Source organism: Oncorhynchus gorbuscha, linkage group LG08 (assembly GCF_021184085.1).
Source record: "Oncorhynchus gorbuscha isolate QuinsamMale2020 ecotype Even-year linkage group LG08, OgorEven_v1.0, whole genome shotgun sequence".
Taxonomy (NCBI): Eukaryota; Metazoa; Chordata; class Actinopteri; order Salmoniformes; family Salmonidae; genus Oncorhynchus; species Oncorhynchus gorbuscha.
In genome coordinates this window covers 35,415,138-35,442,589 of record NC_060180.1, presented here as the reverse complement: position 1 = coordinate 35,442,589, position 27,452 = coordinate 35,415,138, and the positions used below count along the sequence as shown (strand labels likewise).

Here is a 27,452-nt window from a genome sequence, read left to right as displayed (position 1 = left end):
ACTCCTATCCGACAGGTACTGTCTTCACACTCCTATCTGACAGGTACTGTCTTCACACTCCTATCTGACAGGTACTGTCTTCACACTCCTATCTGACAGGTACTGTCTTCACACTCCTATCTGACAGGTACTGTCTTCACACTCCTATCTGACAGGTACTGTCTTCACACTCCTATCTGACAGGTACTGTCTTCACACTCCTATCCGACAGGTACTCTCTTCACACTCCTATCTGACAGGTACTGTCTTCACACTCCTATCCGACAGGTACTGTCTTCACACTCCTATCTGACAGGTACTGTCTTCACACTCCTATCCTACCAGAAACAGTTGAAACAATAAGACCCACTCTGTTTCTTAATAGACTTTATTGTAGCTGCACATTGCATGATTGTGAGTTAAAGTGCCTACGGTACCTTCCTAAAGACAATTCTCCCACTACGGCTTCATACACATTAAGATTGGTCACATGGTTTAGGTCACTGTGCAGTTTACTTAGCTGGTCCCTACATACCATCAAGAAATGAATTATATTTCTATAATCACATCATTCTTAAAATACTGCAATACACATCCATTTAAAATGGAAGAAATAAAGAAGGATATTACTGTGCAAAGACACTAACTGAAACTCTTACATTTTCCAATGAGTTCCCAAAACACTGAGAGTACAGGAAATATGGAACATAATACATACATAAGCAATAATATTACATTTTTCTAATTATATTTCTGTCAGACAGGAGCAATCCTCTTTCTCTCCATCTTTGAAGAGTACATTCCCCTCTCGATAGCCTTGTGCTTCTTGCTAGACGAAGGACTGACAAGTTAACACCAGAGTTGACACCAAAAAGCCGGTAAGGCTGCTTCTCAAATGACACCATCGATACCATATATATATATGCTCTTGGCAAATGAATAGATGTATAATCTCCTTATAATAATTAAGTATCATACAGTCAATCGGATCACTGCACAACATTCAGTCAGAGCGACACAATCACAGATACACAATATCCCGATTGCACTGGGGATCAGGGCAATTAAGTAACATATTTAGGATATCTTACATGTGATTTAGTGTATTTCTGCTATCTAAAGGGCTGTGGATTGCTGTATGTTCCCGATTCACTTTCTTTGGCTCACATATTCACTATAATATAATATATCATTGACTAATAGCATTATTAATCAAAACATACAGATTACATAGAGGCTATAGAATATACATACAATATACATTTACAAATGGAGGAAAATACTTGACTTTTGAAACACTGGTAATGTCACAAATAATTCATATTTTAACTTTATATATATTTATAGTTATCATATTAGTATTTAAACATCTTCAAAAATGACATACTGTTTGCTTGTTCCACACAGGCCAGGAGCCAGTGTTTTACACTCTGCAAGTAGAATTTGCCTTTAGACACAGTTCCAGGATCAGCTTACCCTCCCCAATACCTAAAATTAATAATATTAACCATTAGGGAGAAAAACATAATACTGACACTTGATCAGTAACTAGGGGCATTTTCAGCCAATAGTCAACACTAAGGTCATAGTTCAAAGGTCAATACAGCATTAGGTTACAGCATGGGGTACATACACTGTTACACACACACCTTCTCCACGAAACACACACTGGAGGTCAAGGTTTAACGCTAGGAGAAAGGGTTGGTGCATCTGTCTCTAGAATTATATATATGCTGAGTGCAAGTGATGCATCGTGTATATCATAATATTCATATATCATAGTATATTGTATACTATATGTGCTCTCAGGCATTTCTTTGTTTTCACACACACACGCATACACACACACACACCGATGTAGAGGGTTTCCCTGTGTTACCTTACCTTACATCATTTAATCTACCTAATCTACTGTGCAACACAGACAAATAACTGCTTTACGGACTTGAACACACACACAACACAGTACTCTACTACAAACACACACATACAAACATTAGTCAAACTTTAGTATTGGAGTGTGTACCCATCGTGCCATAAAAGCTGTGGTTTACACATCCTACCTTCAGAGAGAATTGTTTAGGACAAATCAAGAACAGCTCCAAAATTCTCTCAGAGCCCGATTAGTGTGGTCACAGGTAAAACATTGAAAACTGCAGTTCCGGCCTCTGGCTACTGTGTTGGTGCTATCTACAGGTCACGCCCCAGCCTCTCGATCTCGTCAATAAGGAAGTCGATGTCTGACTGGAGGGCTGCAGGGTTGGAGATGACCATGCGGAAGAAGTTGACCTTCTGGCCCTGAGGCTGGTAGCCCACCATGGTCGTACCAGACTCCATCATCATTGCTTTGATATTGGGCGCCACCTGGAGGATGGGAGGGGAATAGAACATATTTTAGAATACTGGAATAAACGTGTCTGGAACATTTGAAAAGATAGAAGACGGTACAACAATTACCTTGTGAAGTTTCTCTCGATACTCTTTGCTGTTGTGTTCCATGCCTCTCAGGCTGGGTGGAATGTACCAGAAACATACATTGGTGTGCTGGGGCTACGGAGAGAAGACACACATTTAGAATATTTTGACCTTAATTAAGGATTTGTTTTATTACTACAATTTTTTTTAGCACCCCTACGTCCTGCGGCTGTGGAAGGAAGGGGGGGGATGACTGAGGGAGGAAAGGGAAAAACTAGGTCAGTTGCTTACCACTCCATCGAACACCATCTCGTATCCCTCTCTGTTTCTGATCTTGTCGTAGAGGTACTGAGACAGGTCCAGACACTTGTCAATGTGCTGCTCAAATCCTATGGTGCCCTGCGGAAAAAAATATAAATATTACAATGATTAATAAGAGCTGAAAATACAGAGGTGCTGGCTGGGGACAGCAGGGCATTCCTATAAGTGTTGAAACCCCATTGGGGTCTATATGTAATTAGAAGCCTGGATATGACCAAATACTAGATTGATGTAACATTGACTCACCTTGGCCTTCCACATGAGCCAGAACTTAAAGATGTCAACGTGGCGCCCACACTGGATGGCTTTGTCACCCGTGTCATAGCTGACATCATACTGTTTATCAGGCTGGAACAGGTACCCTGCGCACATCGAGTTACAGCCCGCCAGAATACCCTACAGAGAGAAAGAACAGGGTTATATAGAGAGCGAGAGTGTCTCTCTCTGTGTGTGTGTGTGTGTGTGTGTGTGTGTGTGTGTGTGTGTGTGTGTGTGTGTGTGTGTGTGTGTGTGTGTGTGTGTGTGTGTGTGTGTGTGTGTGTGTGTGTGTGTGTGTGTGTGTGTGTGTGTGTGTGTGTGTGTGTGTGTGTGTGTGTGTGTGTGTGTGTTTGTCCTCACCTTCTCTCTGACCAGGATGGCGGAGCACTGTAGAGGCACTCCCATCATCTTGTGAGGATTCCACGTGACAGAGTTAGCCCTAAAAGAGGAACAGCAGTCGTTACCGTGTTTGTAGTGTGAATTAAGGAATGTGTGTGTGTGTGTTTGTGTGTGTGTGTCAGTACCTCTCAACACCGCTGAACTTATGGCGATGCTTCCTGGACATCAGGAGACCACCTCCCCATGCACCCTGGAGAAAGAACACACGCACCAATAGAACAATAGGAAAAAACAATATTGTCCCCAAACAAACAAACACACTGTACTCACGTCTACGTGCAACCACATGTTGTATTTCTCGCAGATGTCAGCGATCTCATTGATGGGGTCAAATGCTCCGTAAACAGTGGAACCAGCTGTAGCGTTCACAAACAGTGGATGATAACCCTGGAGGAACACAATATCACAGGAGTCACAAAGTGACATAACCCTTCATGTAAGAAACAGAGAGAGAAAGAGAGAGAGAGAGAGAGAGAGAGAGAGAGAGAGAGAGAGAGAGAGAGAGAGAGAGAGAGAGAGAGAGAGAGAGAGAGAGAGAGAGAGAGAGAGAGAGAGAGAGAGAGAGACACAGAGAGAGAGAGAGAGAGAGAGAGAGAGAGAGAGAGAGAGACAGAGAGAGAGAGAGAGAGAGAGAGAGAGAGAGAGAGAGAGAGAGAGAGAGAGAGAGAGAGAGACACAGAGAGAGAGAGAGAGAGAGAGAGAGAGAGAGAGAGAGAGAGAGAGAGAGAGAGAGAGAGAGAGAGAGAGAGAGAGAGAGAGAGAGAGAGAGAGACATACAGACAGAGACAAAAAGAGATAGATAGACAGAGGAAATGACAGAGAGAGAGACAGACAGGGAGAGAGAGATATACAGAGACCGAGGGAAGGAGAGAGAGAATCACCTTCTGCTTGACATCGAGGATCTTAGCTTCTAGATCAGCAGGAATAACTCTCCCCCTGAGAAAGAACAGGAACAGAGAACCAGCTGATCTATCTTAATGTATATCTGCAGTGGGTCAGGCGCGACCTTTGTGTGTAGTTGTAGCGTACCTCTCATCTGTGCTCAGCAGGACCACGTTCTCTGAACCAAAGCCCAGAGCTGCCCCTGCCTTCTTGATAGAGTAGTGGCTCTGTGGGATTACAGAAAAATACAGGAACTTAAACCATTTAAAAACCGACACTATTGAGGATTTCTTCAGAGTGTGTTTTTGCTTGTGAGTGTGCATGTGTGTGTGCGTGTGACGTACATGTTCTGATGTGAAAAGCACCAGACGGGGAGCGGCAGACATGCCCTTGGTCTTGACCTCAGGGAAGTACTTGTAGCGAGCGATCATCACACTGTACATGTTAGAGATGGCACCCCCTGTGGACAGAGAGAGAATGACTGGTCAGAACAGGACCATGGACAGCAGCTAGTCCAATACAGGCAGACATGACCACCTGATTTTGGCACAATCCAATGATACATTTCCACATGACAGGACAATAAAAGGTATCCAGTCCTGTTGTCCATGATCACTTCTATATTGAAAAGATATCAAACGGTATTGGACATGCAGTAACACACATAACTTACTCACATACTATATGCCTGCACACACACACACACACATTCCATATTCTACATACCTGGTGAGAATATTCCGTCCCCCTCTCCCGAGGGCCAGCCAATAATCTCTCTCATCTTCTTCAGCGTCAGCTGCTCCATCAGGACAAACACTGGAGCGATCTCATAGGTGAACCTGACGGTCAATATATTAATACACAAATCAATCAATTCATACAACTATCGATTCACTCAAAACAATATTTATTGCAACATTTCACTTAAAATATTTAGGTCACATAGACCTTTGACCCTTTTCCTACGTTCCAGCTAAGACTCCTTCCGGTGAACAAAAGTTAAACATATTCAAGGATGTTATTTTTGCACGGCTAAACTGAGCTGAGGATTCAGAGCTACTGCTAGAACTGCAAGACAACCCTATGGACTCAAAGTTCCATTAAATTAGCCTCTCACACACACACACACACACACACACACACACACACACACACACACACACACACACACACACACACACACACACACACACACACACACACACACACACACACACACACACACACACACACACACACACACACACATTTACGCACACAAGCAAATTGAACTAATTAAAATTTGCCTGATATGAGACAGGGAGCAGACATTCATATTCAAATCCTTTTAAAGTATCAGTCAGCGTTTAATTAAAGCACACAAAGCTCTGATGGTTATCTGTCAATTCTGTCAATCACAACAGAGGCTTTTGATGCGACTGGCTGAAGTGTGTGTGTGTGTGTGTGTGTGTGTGTGTGTGTGTGTGTGTGTGTGTGTGTGTGTGTGTGTGTGTGTGTGTGTGTGTGTGTGTGTGTGTGTGTGTGTGTGTGTGTGTGTGTGTGTGTGTGTGTGTGGGAGGGAGGGGGGGCTTGTGTTGGGGAGAGATAAGAAGGCTTTAGCCCCAAATCTATTTCCTGCTTCAGAGTGGAGGAAGAGAAAAAGAGAATGAATGAGAGAGTGAAGGAGAGAGTGAAGGAGGGAGAAGGGGAGCACAGGTGTGGAACCAATGGAATGGAGAGGAAAGGGAAGACAAGATGCAGATGTAGAGACAGAGACAGAGACAGAGGGAGAGAGGAGACAGAGATGACAACAGAGAGGCTTTTGTTTCAATCTCTATTGAATATTGAGATCAGTGTTTGACTCATTTCATAATTGAATTGAGAATGCTTCATAAATTCCAATTAAATTCTTGAATTTGAATTACATTTGAATTGAAGTAGTAAACAGGATTCAGAATCACAATTCAAATTTGAATCAATGGAAAAAATAATTGAATTCAGTAACTCAATGAAATTCAAATGCCTCTTCTATTCCACATTAGGTGTAGTCTATACAAATATACATCTTGTTCATAAAACATCAAACAGGTCGTTATATTACATGCATATAGAATATTGTTGAATTTAAATAAAAATTAATCTTGAAATGGATGGTCAAGGAAGACAAAACTTGTATGCGAATCAGTGGAGGCTGCTGAGGGGAGGACGGCTCATAATAATGTCTGGAACGGAGCTAATGGAATGGCATCAAACACATGGAAACCATGTATTGGATGTATTTGATACCATTCCACCAGCGATAATCACAAGTCTGCCCTCCCCAATTAAGGTGCCACCAACCTCCCGTGATAACGAATATACTAAGTTATTATATTTAATTAATCACTTACATTTTTCAATATGGGGAAAATACAACATTTCCCAGAATGCATTAGTTTAACCCTCAAGTTGACCCTGAAGCCTTCAAAAAGAAGCAAATAAATGAAATGGTTGGGGGAAAAAGAATAGTATATTCTAACCACTAAGGTTAAAAGGTATATGAGCATTGTTTCCAGAGGAAAGTGATATATTCTTTGGTATCTGGAAGTGTGACCTTTAAGATTCAATGAAATTCTCATGTTCTATGACTGAGTGGAACTTATTTGAAATGCACTGAATTGAATTATACTTCCTGTTATTCAAATTAAAATTCTACATCCTGTCGGGAGTGGCCAACTCAATTCAAATTTCAATGAGTTTAATGGGAGTCAATTCAAACATTCTAAATTGAGCCCCACCCTGGCTGAGATGTTGTGATTTGATCATTTCAGAAAGAGAGGGCAACATCTCTGGTTGACTGAAATGATCTATGACATTTGTAAGCGACTCTGGGTTGGGTTGTGTGAATTTCGTGCCCCTAAGGCTATGTACCTCTGATGCCTGACCTCCCCACATCCTTCCCCGCCTCCCTCACCCCTCCAGCTATGGCACATTTCCAATTACAATTTACCCCAGAATTCTACCCAAAAGCATCAGACATTTCTGTTTCCACTTACGAGTGCCGGCACCCGTGTTTCACTCTGCCATAGCTCTGGCGGACTAAATTGGAGCCAAGGCAAGGCCCGGGGTATATTTCAACTAGCATTTACATAACAATGGCTAGCTGTGAACTTTGACACCTTCTCACAAAAGCAAAAGTCTCGAATGATGCAAAGGCTGTTGATTCTGCTCGTGGAAACACGAGAACATTAGCTGCCCACTAGTTTTGTGGGTAAATCTCATTGGGAAAGCACCACAACTGTGTAACAAGGCCAGTTACACAACACACACACAACCCCCCTTCTACCCTTCACAGCCCTCCCCTCATCATCTGGGGACAGGGGAGCCGCACTGACAGACACACAAATACACACAGAAGAGGGGAGGAAGAGAGAGGGGAAGGGGAATAAGACATGACCACGAGGGGAATGGAAGACATTTGTGGCAAAGAGGATAGTAGGGGGAAGATAGATTTTTTTAAAGAAAACCTTTATTTTACTAGGCAAGCTAGGCAGTTAAGAACAAATTCTTATTTACAATGACGGCCTAGGAACAATAGGTTAACTGCCTTGTTCAGGGGCAGAACGACAGATTTTCACCCTGTCAGCTCAGGGATTCAATCCAGCAACCTTTCAGTTACTGGCCCAATGCTCTAACCCCTAGGCTACATGCCGCCCCAATAAGAAGGAGGAAGGAGGGTGAGAAAAGTAAAGGGAGAGGAAATGAGAATGAGAGCAAGAGAACAGAGAGGGAGAGAGAGAGAGCGAGAGAGGTAATTCTAGGCAGCAGCCCTATAATTAATGTGCATTTATTCTGTCTGTAATAGCCATCCTGGGGAGAGTTTGATTAGAACATTAGGTGCCAGTCAATACGCCAGCACAGATTATGACTGATGGGCCCTAATTGAAAGAAAGAAAGAAAGAAAGAAAGACAGGCAGACAGACAGACAGACAGACAGACAGACAGACAGACAGACAGACAGACAGACAGACAGACAGACAGACAGACAGACAGACAGACAGACAGACAGACAGACAGACAGACAGACGCACGCACGCACGCACGCACGCACACACACACACACACACGGCCGGATTAAGAAATCATAGGACCCGGGGCTTTGTTGCCTGCTAATATTGTACAATCTGTATGTCGCTTCATTGTCCTGGGCTATTCATTGTTTGAATTTGAATATATATATATATATATATATATATATATATATATATATATATATATATATATATATATATATATATATATATATATATATATATATATATATATATATTTATATATATATATTTATATGTATATTTATATATATTTATATATATATATATTTACATTTACATTTATGTCATTTAGCAGACGCTCTTATCCAGAGCGACTGCTATATATATATATATACAGTACCAGTCAAACGTTTGGACAAACCTTATCATTCAAGGGATTTTCTTTATTTTCTGCATTGTATAATAATAGTGAAGACATCAAAACTATGAAATAACACATATGGAATCATGTAGTAACCAAAAAAGTGTTCAACCTTGAAATGTAAATAAATCATAACAGCGTCACCAGCAAGCACCCCACACCATCACACCTCCTCCTCCATGCTTCACAGTGCAAACCACGTCTCACAAAGACAAGATAGTTGGACCAAAAACCTCCAATATGGACTCATCAGACCAAAGGACAGATTTCCACCGGTCTGATGTCCATTGCTCGTGTTTCTTGGCCAAGCAAGTCTCGTTCTTATTATTTCTGTCCTTTAGTAGGGGTTTCTTTTCAGCAATGTTATTTCAATGTTATTTCATAGTTATGATGTTTTCATTATTATTCTACAATGTAGGAAATTGTAAAAAATTAAGTAAAATCCTGGAATGCGTAGGTGTGTGCAAACTTTTGACTGGTAGTGTGTGTGTGTGTGTGTGTGTGTGTGTGTGTGTGTGTGTGTGTGTGTGTGTGTGTGTGTGTGTGTGTGTGTGTGTGTGTGTGTGTGTGTGTGTGTGTGTGTGTGTGTGTGTGTGTGTGTGTGTGTATATATATACACATACATATAAATATAAATATATATATATATATATATATATATATATATATATATATATATATATACATACATATATATATATATATATATATATATATATATATATATATATATATACACACATATATATATATATATATATATATACTAAAGGGTTCAATGACTCAGAAAATCACAGACTTACAAAATGTCACTGTTAAAACATCCTATTTGCCTTACTTAGAAGCAGAGCATAATCTTATATAACGAAGACAGAATATTTTGACAAATCTGCCGATTTCAGTTGAGCACAAAGGATAATACTTTTTCCTCATCTCGGGCAATAATATCTATAATGGCGATCATTATCACAATCACAGCCAATCATTGGTCTTTTCAGGGTGAAAATTACCCTTCAGTCACCTGCCTGTCCTATGGGACAGCCCCTAAATGCCCTCATATTATCCCCAACCCAGACCTCCTAAGTGACTCTGAGCACCATTGTGTCAGTTGTGTGTCTGTGTGTGTGAGTGTGTGTGTCTGTGTGTGCAAGTGCAAAGGAAAATCAGTCTTTATCTACAGGGACAATAGAGCCAGAATGAGTCCTCCACAGGGAGCCGGGGCAGTCAGTCGCTGAGTGTGACAGGGTTTTCAGTGCCGCCGGGCGGCCATTGTGTGTGGGGCCCAGCTGGGCTATCTGCTAAAACCAGCTCACAATGAGCCTGCAGTCAATGGGGCGTTAACACTATCTCCTGAATCTGGGCCAGGCTGAACTGGTGTGTGTGTGTGTGTGTGTGTGTGTGTGTGTGTGTGTGTGTGTGTGTGTGTGTGTGTGTGTGTGTGTGTGTGTGTGTGTGTGTGTGTGTGTGTGTGTGTGTGTGTGTGTGTGTGTGTGTGTGTGTGTGTGTGTGTGTGTAGTGTGTAGTGTGCAGTGTGTATCACAATTTTGTGTCCCTGCTCTCTGAGTCTCTCTCTCTCGGCATGGTTCCAAGTTTCCAACCGAGAGAAGAGATGGAGTTTTCCAAGCAGGGTGATTGCCTAAGCTAATGTTTAAGAAAGAAGTGAAGCATCTCTTTTCAATCTTGTTTTGTTACTATCAAACTCTGATCTTGAATTGTTCTTGTTTTATTACCATTAATGAACATGTCTGGCCTCTCAAAATCCTGTGTTCTAATTAAGCAATAAGGCCCGGGGGGCCTAGTTAAATAAAGGTAAAATAAAAGAAATATCGATATTTACCATGGCTGTCAGCCAATCAGCATTCAGGGCTCAAACCACCCAGTTCATAATTAAGCAATAGGGCCTGAGGAGGTGTGGTATATGGCCTATATGCCACGGCTAAGGGCCGTTCTTATGCATGATGCAACGCGCAGTGCCTGGACACAACCCTTAGCCGTGGTACATCTGCCATTTATCACAAACCCCAGAGCAGCCGTAATGCTATTATAAACTGGCTACCAACTTAATTAGAGCGGTAAAAAGAAAAGTTTCGTCATACCTGTGGTATACAGTCTGATATACCACGGCTGTCAGCCAATCAGCATTCAGGGCTCGAACCACCCAGTTTATAATCATGTATTGTCTGTGATCTCTCTTCCATCTGTACGTCTCTCTTGCAGCTCTGGCATTGCCCTGCTTGCTCTCTCTTGTAATGCTGTAGTCATTTCTCTTTGTTATGTATTTGGTCTTTCATGGTCCTGTGTTGTTTAGCTCTGCAGTACTTCATGCCCTCTGTCAGAGTGGGCCACCAACTAAAACGGAGTTCTGATCAATGTTCAATAACCAGCCCGTGGGGCGTGTGTGTGTGTGTGTTATCTGAGATGTACAGTATTCAGGCCTACTGTTCGATACACGGTTGGTACAGTGCCACCATCAGTCAGGTCAAAACCAGAATTGTATACAACGGTCTTAAATGAACTTAATTTTAAACACCTTTGACCTGACCAATCAGAGGCCTTGGCCTTCGTTTAACCCCCGAGGTTAAAGATTTCCGATTCAGATTCTGTAACTGAGCAGGTCTGAGGGGAACCACACTTCCTGAAAAATAAGGATTTTATTATATTTTTTGCTACATGGCGGAAATCCTTTAAATGTCCATCACAACCCACTGGGGCTTTCCAGTAAACGTTGGCTAGCCAGCACTGTGATGTCCACATCACATGCACACACACAGACACACATACACACACACACACACACACACAAAAACAGCAGTGTATGTCTCACATGTTTGTGTTGGCTGTAGAGGTGAGCCACTCCCCAGCCAGCCCAATGATGTCCAGCCCAGTAGAGAGTTGGTTGAAGAACCGCGGATGACCTGGGACACAAAGAGAGAGAGATGAGAGATTCTATCTCAAAGGGACTTCCTGGATTAAATAAAGGTTCCTAAAGAAACAAAAGAACGTAGTGGAATATTTGCCTGGATGGTTTCAATAACCTTATAAAAACACCCCGTGTTTTCTCCACCCCGGGGGGCTGAAACAGTGTGTGTGTTCTTTCCAGCTATTAAAAGGAACCACTTTAAGTTAAAATGAAAAAAAAAAGAAAAAAAAACACATTCACTCTTCTCTGTATTCCTATTGTGACCGGAGCCGCAGTGAAACATTTGCCTTGGAGGTGCTGATAACAAGGTTTACATGACAACCACGTTGTCTGAGTTCACATAAAGATGCTCACAAAGCTTGAAGTTTAAGTTTGAAAGATATTGAACAAACAACAACCATCATCACTGGGCTACCACTGTTGTATTTACAGTTGACGTCGGAAGTTTACATAAAGCCAGACTACGGTTTGCAACTGCATATGGGGACAAAGATTGTACTTTTTGGAGAAATGTCCTCTGGTCTGATGAAACAAAAATAGAACTGTTTGGTCATAATGACCACCATTATCTTTGGAGGAAAAAGGGGGAGGATTGCAAGCCAAAGAACACCATCCCAACCGTGAAACACGGGGTGGCAGCATCATGTTGTGGGGGTGCTTTGCTGCAGGAGGGACTGGTGCACTTCACAAAATAGAATTTTTACTAGGACCAAATGTCAGAATTGTGAAAAACTGAGTTTAAATGCATTTGGCTAAGGTGTATGTAAACTTCCAACTTCAACTGTATGTCATGTAGCCCCCTAGACGGACTGACTGAATGACTGACTGACTGGCTGAAGAGCGCAATATTGGAGATATGAAAGGCGAAGCGGATTTGCTCCCACTCTGTTGGCATAGTGCAGCACCGTGGACAGAGACTCAGTGGACTGAAGGCATGGGAATCAACTGAGGTAGGCTAATTAACACAGACATTTTTTTCTTAGCTATCATCACTTTGTGTGTGTAAATGATAAATGAATTAAGCTAAAGGTCTTTAGGAAGGAAAACCCAAGGGACAGCTTGACTGTTGTTGTTCCTAACGGCTTGCATCCCTGCCGGCGGTACTTGGTTTAATAAGAAGAGAGAAGGAGAAGAGGTTGTCAACGGAATTACCAGGGGAATAATAACCCGTCATTGTGATTGGTTGTAGCCTATCGAGGGAACAGCTTATGGTTTTGTGTAGAATTCCATCTTGCTCATGTGGTGTGAACACGAGCAGATGACCGTGACAAAGATCAAAACATATTGTAGCCCAATGCACTAATTACTGTGAAAAACATGACATGCAATATGTTCAATAAAACAGTGCATTATTAAACACTTCCAGATAGCCTATACAATATAAACATATTATAGGCCATAGTCCTACTATATAGGTTAGTTTAGTTTCATATAACCTAACCATTTAAGCTTACAGCAATCTTGTTTGTTTTTGGATTGGAATGTAGCTTTTAAAGAGCAGAATTGACCATCTTTTGTTTCTAATCTCATTTCCAATTAACGAAGGAGAGAAACAACAACCTATCTTAATTGGCTTTATAAGTTAAGGCTTTTTCCAATGAAAAGCTTTTAGTCTGCCTGGCTTGGTGAGAGATAACTGCTTTTATAAGAAAGAAAAAAAGTTATACACGCAAAAACTGTCCCAAAAGCATGAAAATCAAACATCTGGTCTAAAACTTGTAACATATTTCACGTAATTATGTTGTGGCTAGTTTAGTGGTCTATGTTGTACAGTATGTACCTGTTCGCACGCCGTACTTGAGCGTGTCCCTGCAGTCCACAAGGATCTGCTCAAGGGACTCTGGCTGGTCAGAGAGCTCGAGGTTGAAGCCCTCCATGCCCTCGAGCAGCTGATGCGGATGGTGGAAGTCCAGAACCTTGGTGGAACGGTCAAACGACTTCCTGACGTAGTTGGTGAGGATGTCCACAAGTTCCAATAAGAACTGCATAGTGGCCTCTTCTCCATTTTTGGCGGGAAGTAAATCTAGAAGAATTAGGAGGAAAGCATTTACAAAATGAAAACAAATGTATGTAGAGGCTGGATTCCCTCATAGATAAGGGAGCCTGTAACAAACTAGCAACATTGTAAGTCTAGACCAGCGTTCACTACATGTCTAGAAAATGAAAGATAAAAAAAAGAGTTGGCCTATATTGAATGTCTGGCAAGAATAAACTTCGCTTACCTCTCGCAAACATGTTGGAGAAATCGGTCTCAGTGCGGCTGAAGCGCGCATCCCGGTCGCTGTTGACACAGGAGAACAGGTTCTTCTGGCGTTCTGAGAGCGAGCCTGCGAGCCGGCCTTCCTCCCCTAGACTGTTATTCTTCTGCAGGAACCCTATGGTGTTGCACGGAGCAGCATGAGTGGGGGAACACGCTTGGTTAACACTGCCCAACATCACTAGATAAATAACTTGATAATGACTTTTATTCAAAGACCTGAGTTTTATCTATCCTTGTTATCAGTTACAAATGCAACACAGGTCTTTGTGGTGTCCTCTCTCAGACAGCGCTTATATACCCGGGTGGTAATCCCCATACAGCAGGAGGGTTATGGATCAATGTATGGATGAGGGTTGCCTGTGTGTGTCTGTTTATGTGTGTGTGCTTGCATGGGTGCCCTGCCAGACCCTGCACAGTGGCATCAACCCATAACCCAGCCATGCTGTAAAAAAATTTTTTGGGATAGTAGTTACACCTAACAGAAATAGGTTATTTTTGACAGTAGTTACACCTAATGGAAACAGGTTTTGTTGGACAATTGTTACACCTAATGGAAGCATGTCGTTTTGGATAGTGGGTACACCTAATGGAAACAGGTTTTTATGGACAGTATTTACACCTAATGGAAACAGGTTATTTTGGACAATTGTCAAACCTAATGGAAACAGGTTATTTTGGACAGTAGTCACACCTAATGGAAGCAGGTTGTTTTAGACAGTAGTTACACCTATTGGAAGCAGGCTATTTTGGACAGTAGTTACACCTAATGCAAACACATTCTTTTGGACAGTAGTTACACCTAATGGAAACAGGTTATTTTGCACAGTAGCTACACCTAATGGAAACAGGATGTTTTGGCCAGAAGTCACACCTAATGGAAACAGGTTATTTTGGACAGTAGGTACACCTAATGGTACCTGGTTATTTTGGACAGTATTTACTTCAAATGGAAAAAGGTTACTTTGGACATTTGTCAAACTGAATGGAAACAGGTTATGTTGGACTATAGTCAAACCTAATGGAAACAGGTTCTTTTGAACAGTAGATACACTTAATGGAAACATGTTATTTTGGACAGTAGGTACACCTAATGGAAACTGGATCTTTTTGACAGTAGTCACACCTAATGGAAGCAGATTGTTTTGGACAGTTGTTACACTTAATGGAAGCAGGCATATTATTGTGGACAGTAGGCACACCTACTGGAAACAGGTTATTTTTTTACTATTGTCAAACCTAATTGAAACAGGTTATTTGGGACTGTAGTCACGTCTAATGGAAGCAGGTTATTTTGGACAGTAGTTACACCTAATGGAATCAGGATATTTTGGACGGTAGTTACACCTAATGGAAACAGGTTATTTTGAACAGTAGATACACCTAATGGAAACATATTATTTGGCTAGCAGTTACACCTAATGGAAATAGGTTTTTTTGTACAATTGTTGCACCTAATGGAAACAGGTTATTTTGCACAATTGTTACACCTAATGGAAGCATGTTATTTGGGACAGTAGTCACACCTAATGGAAGCAGGTTGTTTTGTACAGTAGTTACACCTAATGGAAGTAGGCTATTTTGGACAGTAGGTACACCTAATGGCAACATGTTATTTTGGACAGTAGGTACACCTAATGGAAACAGGTTCTTATGGACAGTATTTACACCTAATGGAAACAGGTTATTTTGGGCAATTGTCAAACCTAATGGAAACAGGTTATTTTGGACAGTAGACACACCTAATGGAAACAGGTTATTTTGGACAATTGTTACACCTAATGGAAGCAGGTTATTTGGGACAGTAGTTACACCTAATGGAAACAGGTTATTTTGGATAGTAGTTACACCTAATGGAAGCTGATTATTTTGACCAGTAGTCACCCCTAATGGAAGCAGGTTATTTGGGACAGTAGTTACACCTAATGGAAACACATTCTTTTGGACAGTAGTTACATGTAATGGAAGCTGATTATTTTGGCCAGTAGTCACGCCTAATGGAAGCAGGTTGTTTTGGACAGTAGTTACACCTAATGGAAGCAGGTCATTTGGGACAGTAGGCACACCTAATGGAAACACATTATTTTGGACAGTAGTTACACGTAATGGAAGCTGATAAATTTGGCCAGTAGTCACACCCAATGGAAGCAGGTTATTTTGGACAGTAGTTACAGCTAATGGAAGCAGGTTGTTTTGGACAGTAGTTACACCCAATGGAAACAGGTTATTTTGGACAGTAGTTACACCTAATGGAAACAGGTTATTTTGGACAGTAGTTACACCTAATGGAAACAGGTTATTTTCGACAATTGTTACACCTAATGGAAACTGGTTATTTAGGACAGTAGTTACACCTAACGAAAACATGTTATTTTGGATGGTAGGTGCACCTAATGGAAGCAGACTATTTTGGATAGTAGTTACACCTAATGGAAACACATTCTTCTGGACAGTAGTTACACCTAATGGAAACGGGTTATTTTGGACAATTGTCAAACCTAATGGAAACAGGTTATTTTGGACAGTAGTCACACCTAATGGAAGCAGGTTGTTTTAGACAGTAGTTACACCTATTGGAAGTAGGCTATTTTGGACAGTAGTTACACCTAATGCAAACACATTCTTTTGGACAGTAGTTACACCTAATGGAAACAGGTTATTTTGCACAGTAGCTACACCTAATGGAAACAGGTTGTTTTGGCCAGAAGTCACACCTAATGGAAACAGGTTATTTTGGACAGTAGGTACACCTAATGGAAACAGGTTATTTTGGACAGTAGGTACACCTAATGGAAACAGGTTATTTTGGACAGTAGGTACACCTAATGGAAACAGGTTATTTTGGACAGTAGGTACACCTAATGGTACCTGGTTACTTTGGACATTTGTCAAACTGAATGGAAACAGGTTATGTTGGACTATTGTCAAACCTAATGGAAACAGGTTCTTTTGAACAGTAGATACACTTAATGGAAACATGTTATTTTGGATAGTAGGTACACCTAATGGAAACTGGATCTTTTTGACAGTAGTCACACCTAATGGAAGCAGATTGTTTTGGACAGTTGTTACACTTAATGGAAGCAGGCATGTTATTGTGGACAGTAGGCACACCTAATGGAAACAGGTTATTTCTTGACTATTGTCAAACCTAATTGAAACAGGTTATTTGGGACAGGAGTCACGCCTAATGGAAGCAGGTTATTTTGGACAGTAGTTACACCTAATGGAATCAGGATATTTTGGATGGTAGTTACACCTAATGGAAACAGGTTATTTTGAACAGTAGATACACCTAATGAAAACATATTATTTGGCTAGCAGTTACACCTAATGGAAACATGTTTTTTTGTACAATTGTTGCACCTAATGGAAACAGGTTATTTTGCACAATTGTTACACCTAATGGAAGCATGTTATTTGGGACAGTAGTCACACCTAATGGAAGCAGGTTGTTTTGTACAGTAGTTACACCTAATGGAAGTAGGCTATTTTGGACAGTAGGTACACCTAATGGCAACATGTTATTTTGGACAGTAGGTACACCTAATGGAAACAGGTTCTTATGGACAGTATTTACACCTAATGGAAACAGGTTATTTTGGGCAATTGTCAAACCTAATGGAAACAGGTTATTTTGGACAGTAGACACACCTAATGGAAACAGGTTATTTTGGACAATTGTTACACCTAATGGAAGCAGGTTATTTGGGACAGTAGTTACACCTAATGGAAACAGGTTATTTTGGATAGTAGTTACACCTAATGGAAGCTGATTATTTTGGCCAGTAGTCACCCCTAATGGAAGCAGGTTATTTGGGACAGTAGTTACACCTAATGGAAACACATTCTTTTGGACAGTAGTTACATGTAATGGAAGCTGATTATTTTGGCCAGTAGTCACGCCTAATGGAAGCAGGTTGTTTTGGACGGTAGTTACACCTAATGGAAGCAGGTCATTTGGGACAGTAGGCACACCTAATGGAAACACATTATTTTGGACAGTAGTTACACGTAATGGAAGCTGATAAATTTGGCCAGTAGTCACACCCAATGGAAGCAGGTTATTTTGGACAGTAGTTACAGCTAATGGAAGCAGGTTGTTTTGGACAGTAGTTACACCCAATGGAAACAGGTTATTTTGGACAGTAGTTACACCTAATGGAAACAGGTTATTTTGGACAGTAGTTACACCTAATGGAAACAGGTTATTTTCGACAATTATTTTCGACAATTGTTACACCTAATGGAAACTGGTTATTTAGGACAGTAGTTACACCTAACGAAAACATGTTATTTTGGATGGTAGGTGCACCTAATGGAAGCAGACTATTTTGGATAGTAGTTACACCTAATGGAAACACATTCTTCTGGAAACAGTTATTTTGTTACACCTAATGGAAACAGGTTATTTTGGACAATTTGGACTCAAACCTTTTGAACAGTAATGGAAACAGGTTATTTTGGACAGTAGTCACACCTAATGGAAGCAGGTTATTTTGGACAGTAGTTACACCTAATGGAATCAGGATATTTTGGATGGTAGTTACACCTAATGGAAACAGGTTATTTTGAACAGTAGATACATACACCTAATGAAAACATATTATTTGACTAGCAGTTACACCTAATGGAAACATGTTTTTTTGTACAATTGTTACACCTAATGGAAACAGGTTATTTTGGGCAATTGTCAAACCTAATGGAAACAGGTTATTTTGGATAGTAGTCACACCTAATGGAAGCAGGTTATTTTGGACAATTGTTACACCTAATGGAAACAGGTTATTTTGGACAATTGTTACACCTAATGGAAACAGGTTATTTTGGACAGTAGTTACACCTAACGAAAACATGTTATTTTGGATAGTAGTTACACCTAATGGAAGCAGATTATTTTGGCCACCAGTCACCCCTAATGGAAACAGTTTTTTTTGGATAGAGGTCACACCTAATGGAAGCAGGTTATTTTGGACAATTGTTACACCTAATGGAGTTTTTTTTGGATAGTAGTTACACCTAATGGAAGCAGGCTATTTTGGACAGTAGTTGCACCTAATGGAAACAGGTTATTTTCGACAATTGTTACACCTAATGGAAACAGGTTATTTAGGACAGTAGTTACACCTAACGAAAACATGTTATTTTGGATGGTAGGTGCACCTAATGGAAGCAGACTATTTTGGACAGTAGTTACACCTAATGGAAACAGGTTATTTTGGACAATTGTCAAACCTAATGGAAACAGGTTATTTTGGACAGTAGTTACACCTAATGGAAACACATTATTTCGGACAGTAGTTACACCTAATGGAAACACATTATTTCAGACAGTAGTTACACCTAATGGAAACACATTATTTTGGAAGGTAGTTACACCTAATGGAAACACATTATTTTGGAAGGTAGTTACACCTAATGGAAACACATTATTTTGGAAGGTAGTTACACCTAATGGAAACACATTATTTCAGACAGTAGTTACACCTAATGGAAACACATTATTTTGGAAGGTAGTTACACCTAATGGAAACACATTATTTTGGAAGGTAGTTACACCTAATGGAAACACATTATTTTGGAAGGTAGTTACACCTAATGGAAACACATTATTTCGGATGGTAGTTACACCTAATGGAAACACATTATGAATCAATTGTGTCAGCTCTAGCTCTTTTTTAGTTGCATTTGTCATAACTCCTAAATTCAATAAAAAACGCCAATACATTACAAAGTTGTATTTCCAATTAACAATGGTACAGTGAAGAGGTCAGTAGGGAGCTTTGTGCTCCCATCTGCTCCTTACTCAACCATGAAGTTCTTTGCCAGTTCCTGAGCCTGCAGCCTGTCAATTGAACTAACCTACAGACCCGTTTAACTACAATGGCATAATCAGTTACGGTTACATAAACCTTTAAGTTTTAACATGTGGTTGTTTATCTACCTTAGTTGAATGCACTGGCTGAAGTCGCTCTCGATTAAAAGCGTCTGCCAAATTAACAAAATGTAAATGTACAAATGTACAGTTGGAAAGCATGCTGACGATTCATCTCATGAGCTCTGCCCCCTAAAAATACAAACTCTTTGACCAAGCAAAATTTGCTTAGTTAATTTCTACATGAATGAATCTGGTGCACATCAAGTTCCACCGAGTTAAATCAGTAAATCAGTCTACAACAATTATATTCCGCCATCAAACATGAATTGTTCGTGTAATGTTAACAAAACATGATAGAGCAAATCTTAAAGGCAGCCAAAAATGTTTGTGTAGAGGAGACATTGTGGAAGGGAAAGGGGATACCTAGTTATTTGAACAACTGAATTGATTCTACCATTTAAGCCAACCCATTCGAATCAGACTGGGGTTAATGACGGATGCGAGACATTTAACGGGCTCTGGATTGGCTAGTCTATTTTTTACTAATGTCCTTGTGTATTAATAACCCATTGATTTTAGAGAAAAACCTATAGCAGACAACCATCAGAAAATTTCATTATGGAAGGATTTAAACATCTATTTTTCACGTCATACAGTTTTAAGTAAATGATTCTATCAACATCGGATGTTAAAATGTTTTTCTTTATTCGAACAGACAAGACTCTCAATATCTAAGAGACAAGGCTCTCTGAAACAGAACCCTTTTTCTGTTTCAGAGCTTCAGAGATCCTTTCATTTAAATGTACTCCCCTAATCTTGAATGGCAGATTGGCACTGATTATTTTACAAGACCAGCAGCCTCGATAAACTGCTGGTTGGTTCCCGTTAATCTTCCCTCTCATCCGCAGGACCCGTATCTTTACTGAAAGGAGCTGACGACTATAACGGCCTGTAAATCCAACACTGACATAGGCCAACATATAACAACTCAGCACAATTTTATGATGACTGTTGTCACAGAGGGATTTTTCAGTTTTCTCCTCCCCACAAAAGAAAAATGATTTCAACCCCGAGAACAAAACGATTCCTTATCAGACTAAAGGGGATATTATAGAAACGAGGGTAAATTATTGGGCCTGGTGCATGCATAATGAACATACATTTGAAAATTACTCATAAGGCCTAAGCAATGTCCTCTATAAAATGAATCAGTGAATAAAAATGTTTCCTCGTATATTGCGGTAAATTATTTCGTTATTAAGGTTATTTGCAGGGTTTTAAGGGAGGTTAAATTGTGTTGATTTTATCCGGCAGGGGGCGTCCTCATTACGGGGCAGGTTACCTAATTATGTGGGCCTTCGGTACGAATTATAGTTCTGCATCGTAACTCTCGAGCTAAAACCCATTTATTCTTAGGCTAATGACATCCTCTTCTTTGTTTTTGGATTGAACCAATGGTAGGACAATGCATACTTTTGCAATTAAATGTTAACTTGACGTTATCAAAACCCTGCCACCAAAACATGTTGGACTGAAATCAATGAAAGTAGGAAGGATTTCTGAAAGGAAATATATTTTTCTCAATGTGTGATGACGTCAAACCAATCCTAGACGTAATCGAAAAAAGATTAAATATACAGGGTCCAGGAAAAAAAAGGTAGTCTAAAATTCCTGTTGGAAAAATACTGGATTCAATCGTTTCACCTTGCTGGATTGGCTAACATAACAGAGGCTTTATGGAACCTCCCAGATTTACCAAACCCACGCCCTCCCCACGTCATCTCATCGACGTCATCACATCTCATTTTATAAGGTATATAAAAAAATACGTTTTGCATAAAGATACCCAAATCCATACCACCTCCAAACGGAAAGGCGAGGAAATTAATGTTTAAAAAAATAATAATGCGTTGATAATAAAATACCAAACTGGAATTAGAACATGTATTATTTAGTATATAGTATATAATTCTGCATTAAAACCTATTGGACAGCTCTATCTCGACAAATATTCAATGTTTAGGCATTTTCTACATTTCTGAGGCGGATTGTTACTTGCTGTGGTGTAGGCCTGTATCCTATCCTTTGCCAACTGCAGAGATATGGATAGGAAGGGACATGGGGTGCCTCGCGGGGTCGGGGCGGGAACCCCGGCGCGCCGTGCTTGGCCTAAAGCTAATTGCCAACTGACCTTTAGGAGATGAGAATGTGGAGTGACAGTCAGCGACGGACTTGCCCTAATATTAGCATATTATAGCATCATTATGCTGGGTATGGAGATGGGCCTATGAGGCTTCATATGCCTACAAAGTCAAATGACAACGTTTCTCGTAGGCTATTGCAGTGAATCAAATTAGATTGCCGTTGTTGATCGTTCATGGGTCTAAAACTTACCACAGATCTTCATCCCCAGTTTCCGCGTGCATCCTTGCATCCACGCGTCATAGTCTAAAACAGAATGTTTGGGGAGAACGTTTGAAAATTCGATTCTGGAATAATGAATAGTGTGATTTGGGTGACAGTGGATTCGTTTTTATAAAGCGTATGGTGGCAGTGTATGGCACAACGGAGTGAAGAAGCATGAAGCAGACTCACATGCAGAAGAAGCAGCAGCCTCTAGAGCTCACGCCACCCTTTCTCAACCCCCATTGGGAGGAAACAAAGCAGCGCTGACCTTAGATCAGTGCGATTATTAGCCTATTCCTGAACATTCGAATTGTTCCGAATCCACACAGTCCAAACAAAATGGGCCATTAGAGGCCCACACTGGCACGCACCCGGCAAAAGGGGACGTTTTAAATAAACACCCGTGAAATGAGCTCGCGAAGGAGAGCAGAAATTAATTGGGTGAAACACAGTATTTTGATTGACGCGAGATGGTGATGTCTGGCCGTTTGGACACGCACGCACACACACACACACACGCGCGCACACACCAGGCAGTATAGGGAGAACTACTGCAGCATAGGGAAAACAACCTATAGGCTACGTATTTTGATATTGCATGAACATACAGATGGAACATGGCATCATAGCCAAACAAAAAACACAAGCACACAGAGTCAAGCAATGGGACGGTAACACGGCACATCTATATGCATATGAGCCTTATGGTAGCCTTATGGTAGTGTCATTTGTCTAGGATTTAAGACCCGGATAGAACGTCTCGAGGTGTCCCTCAGAGCACAAGGTAAACGCTGCCCGAACACACTCGCACACAAGGAACCACCGGCCGCCTCAGGTATGTATGAGAGACAGAACGTTGGCAGCGAGATAATGGCAACAATCAACAGTAGCAGCAGAGAGACAGGCAGAGTATAAACAACATCACAGGCTTTTTGAAACGGTTATGCATTATGTAAAACCTGTCAAACACATTCGTCCTCTGTCAAATTGCCTATCAAATGAAGTCAATTTTCCATATTAGGCCAATGGATTTAATGGCTGAAATTTCAGGCTGATTAACAAGGCCTAGGCTTCCATTTTTCACAAACAAAAATGACTTGGCCTAGGTCTAAAGAGAAGCGGGTTTGGGGATTTTTCTTAACTAAAATGACTTGGCCTAGGTCTAAAGAGAAGCGGGTTTGGGGATTTTTCTTAACTAAAATGACTTGGCCTAGGTCTAAAGAGAAGCGGGTTTGGGGATTTTTCTTAACTAAAATGTAACTGTCAGTGTGTAGACTAAAAGGCTAATTTCAGTAATAACTACTAAATGCCCTCTTCTTTCAGTGTTCGATGGTAAAATGATCGAAGCGGGTCTCTATTACATTGACATCCCTCCTCCGCTTACACTTCGCCAATGTCATAGAAAACGAAAGCAAGCCGTAATCACGAGCAACGGAGTGCCTGCAATTACCAGCCATTTCCCTGCGTAATTGCGCTGGTAACAGCTCTCTCAGTGATGCACGACCACACATTGGATAGATTAAGAGGGGATAAATGATTGAAATTATTTTAAAAAATGTATCACGAATTTGAATGCTAAAATTCAGAATATATCTTTTGCCAATAAATAATAGCATGGGCCAAAATGTAGTGTTTAGGTTATAGGCCTATTTTAAAATCGAGAACATTTTCAACATTATTTGATAGGCCAAATAAAAAAAAGGCATAACCAAAGGAAATTCGATAGGCTTATTCTAAATAATTGTGATTTCTATTCCAAAAATAATTCCTTCCCGATGCCCTGCGCTGAAGACATAACGACGCACTACGAGGCAATTTACAGGAGGTCAGTTTCTCAGTGCGCGCCGCTGATCCGTTAGACAGCGGCAGGCAGTTGTGATAGCTCTGTTTTTAACCGGAATGATTAACGACGTCGCCCACACGGTAAATAGCCAGAGTGAGACTCGTTTTTATCAGGCAGAGAGGGAGTGAGGTAGGGAGAGGGAGAGCGAGGAATGAGAAGAAAGAGAGACCTACTTGTGGATGAAGGTCGTAAATTGGCGGAGTTGGGGTCCTGGTCCCCGCCAGCGGCTGTCGGTTCAGACGTGGCCATCAGTCCTCCGTTATTCCCGTGCGCTCCGGGACTCTTATCAGATTATCAATGAAAATAACCAATCGGTTGCTGAAAACAAATGGCCAAGTGTTAAGATATATGGCTAATATTAAACAAATAAATAACCGGATTCATGTTTGAAAGTTTGTCTATTTACATAGCCTAAAATAGGCAACATTAGCTTAATTTGACCAATGAAATTGAGCTTTAATTAACCGTGCAGTGACCATATACGAAGAGGATGATGCATCATTTGTTGTATTATCTGCCTCTTTGACGGAGATAATTTATTCTAGAACATGGCTCGCATTTGCCGATCGAAGGGAGATAAATCAGTGGTGATCGGTTTGAGAAGATTTGTCTCAAGCCACACACGTAGGCCTACCCAGGCGCGTGGGTCCGTCTGTCAAATGCAGAAATGCATTCGGACGTTAACATCGCGGGCATTCAATACTGGACCCAAATAAAGTCGGCAAATCTGACAGAAATTTAAGGCTACGCTATTCTAACCTTAGCCTATAAACACGAACGAAAAAAAACTGTCCCTTGTGAAGTTTTTATGGGTCGTTAAAGCGAAATCATCCCCATCTCAGAGCCATCAGTCTTGGGCGCTCGAGCTAAGCGACGAGCACCAGACCGTTCAGTCTACTTAATTAGATCAAAGAGCACGAAAACAAAGGATTTTCGTGCCTTCAATAATAAAGCAAATAAACAGGCCTAGGTCTAATCCACAAACAAATTATCCTTAACAGACCTATTCATAACGAGGAATATGCTAAACGAAAAACCCTACCACAAATGATGTGCAATGGAATTATTTGACACATTTTGTCAAATAATTATTGGTTTAGTAAGAAACATATATAATTGATTGGACAGCCTTCTGAAATCGGTTGGAAAATGGATAGCATATCGACTTTTAATTATGATGATCTTTGAATAACCACGGCGAAGCCAGCATTAGTCAATGTCATTGTTAATAAGGAATAGTTCGGCTAATGATGGAATCGTGCTACTCATATAGACTATAAATAACAATAGCCTACCATTGCTCAAAACATGTTAATTGTTTCTTAATTACAAACTTTTGAACGAGAGAGATATGGAAATCTGAACATTCAAGCGACAGGTCTTTTGCAAAAATATTTATGCTTTTCTAAACCAAATTCATCCTTTTATCGACTCCAATAAGAATGAGCATCGCAACAATGTAGCAGTTGTTGAGCGCTGTGCAGCATTCAAAAACTCACGGTTATATTATGGAAAAATACATCAATACTACAATATAGGCTGTTCGGAAACGTGAGAGCGCTCGCGCTATGAGACTATAGGCTACCTTACCGTCTGCGGGTGCACAGGTTGTCGTGTCCAGAAACTATCACCAAAGAACCGAATTATAGTTCTCTATCCACCCAACGTTCTGAGACGCAAGACAGTCCAAAACCAACGACACCGGAATACCAATGTATTCGAAAAATTCAATCCAGCAGCGTGCGAATGACCTTTTTTCCCTCAAGAATGTGTCATTTTTTAATTATTTCTGAGCGCCTGAATCGCCTACTTATCCACTTTAACGCACGCACACGTGAGTCATAGCATTACCTCCCTCTGGCACGAAATTAAGCTTCTTCACGACCACTGACGTGTCGCCTTTTCTGTGAGTGGGATACTTTATTTCAGCAGGTTTGATTGTCATTACGATCCCCAATCACGAAGTGTCACTCTTAGGAAGTTTGATTGCAATCAAGTCCTCAATAGCCTATTTACTAACCTAGGTGATGTTCAACACGACCAAAAATAACAACGGAGGTTTTATTTGCGTCACTGGCACCTGTCAATCAAAGGAAAACATTGACAAAATTGTGTTGGCCAACACTAGTAGCCTACCAGATATGGACTCCGTTTTGATCAGAAGGTTAGGCATATCGATGAAATGTTATCACAGAGAAATGGACAAGTGCTAGCCTATTCATTTTCTTCTGTGCTGTTGTCCAGATGTAGTTTTGTGGATTGCGACGCTAGACTGATATGACGACTCTAGACACGAGGGGGCGCTTCGACTGCGTTCACAGATCTCTGTGGTCAGGCAGCGTTGATGGAATTCATTTCCAAAATGGTGAAAACCATGTAATCTCTTGCCTATGCTGTGCTGAACAACATATTGTTTGGAACATGTCCAAATAAATATCCTATACCCCCTAGCCTATAGGCTGAATAGTAAAAACAAGAAAAAGATTAGCATGTTATACACACCTGAGGAAGTTTAGGGAATTGACCTATCAACCCCATTTCCCAAGCAGCAGGGCTCCAATGGGAAGTGTTCTCTCCACTGCCTAATGCCCCTGCTTTCACTCTCTCTTTCCTCTTTCACCGCACCCCTTCTTTTTGGATGTTCTCTTCCTTTCCACTTGTTCTCACTTCACCCTGTCAGAACAGACCTTTATAGACAGTGCATTTGGAAAGCATTGAGACCCATTCCCCTTTTTCCTCATTTTGTTATGTTACAGCCTTGTTCTAAAATGGATTGAATTGCACTACCGTTCAAAAGTTTGGGGTCACTTAGAAATGTCCTTGTTTTTGAAGAAAAGCAACAAAATAATTGTCCATTAAAATAACATCAAATTGATCAGAAATACAGTGTAGACATTGTTCATGTTATATATTTTAAATAACATTATGTTTTATTTCACCTTTATTTAACCAGGTAGGCCAGTTGAGAACAAGTTCTCATTTACAACTGCGACCTGGCCAAGATAAAGCAAAGCAGTGTGACACAAACAACAACACAGAGTTACACATGGAATAAACAAACATACAGCCAATAATGCAATAGAAAAAGTCTATATATAGTGTGTGCAAATGAGGTAGGATAAGGGAGGTAAGACAATAAATAGTAATAAATAGTGACAAATTGCAATATATATGACTATACAATATATCTACATAGGCGTACAGAGGCCCATTATCAGCAACCATCATTCCTATGTTCCAATAGCACGTTGTGTTAGCTAATCCAAGTTTATAATTTTAAAAGGCTAATTTATCATTAGAAAACCCTTTTGCAATTATGTTAGCAGAGCTGAAAACTGTTGTCCTGATTAAAGAAGCAATAAAACTGGCCTTCTTTAGACTAGTTGAGTATCTGGAGTATCAGCATTTGTGGGTTCAATTACAGGCTCAAAATGGCCAGAAACAAAAAACATTCTTCTGA

The 27,452-nt window shown here is 40.6% G+C and overlaps 1 protein-coding gene across 3 annotated transcripts; it reads right to left on the bottom strand.

The window, feature by feature from the left end:
* Window positions 1–349: 349 nt before the first annotated feature.
* LOC124041542 (glutamate decarboxylase 1-like) lies at window positions 350–26,250 on the bottom strand. Of its 3 annotated transcripts, none has more exons than XM_046359249.1 (17): window positions 26,129–26,250; window positions 24,166–24,310; window positions 22,138–22,191; window positions 13,831–13,983; window positions 13,389–13,631; window positions 11,513–11,603; window positions 4,981–5,093; window positions 4,599–4,714; window positions 4,402–4,481; window positions 4,254–4,308; window positions 3,643–3,759; window positions 3,498–3,562; window positions 3,334–3,412; window positions 2,962–3,111; window positions 2,686–2,793; window positions 2,437–2,529; window positions 350–2,343 (listed from the first exon to the last, which is right to left on the bottom strand). In XM_046359249.1, exons 2-17 carry the CDS (start codon window positions 24,239–24,241, stop codon window positions 2,170–2,172), a joined length of 1,767 nt encoding a protein of 588 aa, XP_046215205.1. In that variant the 5' UTR covers window positions 24,242–24,310; window positions 26,129–26,250; the 3' UTR covers window positions 350–2,169. The 3 variants fall into 3 exon arrangements, with proteins under 3 accessions (XP_046215205.1, XP_046215203.1, XP_046215206.1); XM_046359247.1 differs by lacking the exon at window positions 26,129–26,250 and adding an exon at window positions 25,583–25,952; XM_046359250.1 differs by lacking the exons at window positions 22,138–22,191; window positions 26,129–26,250 and adding an exon at window positions 25,583–25,950.
* Window positions 26,251–27,452: the final 1,202 nt, after the last annotated feature.

Bases quoted from the DNA above. Each gene is read 5' to 3' on its own strand.
- LOC124041542 (XM_046359249.1), bottom strand. From the start codon at position 24,241: ATGGCCACGTCTGAACCGACAGCCGCTGGCGGGGACCAGGACCCCAAC. The intron at 3,760-4,253 runs GTGATTCTCTCT...GTGTTCCTCCAG, and splicing joins TCCTCGATGTCAAGCAGAAG to GGTTATCATCCACTGTTTGT. The intron at 2,344-2,436 runs GTAATTGTTGTA...CCCATCCTCCAG, and splicing joins ATCGAGAGAAACTTCACAAG to GTGGCGCCCAATATCAAAGC.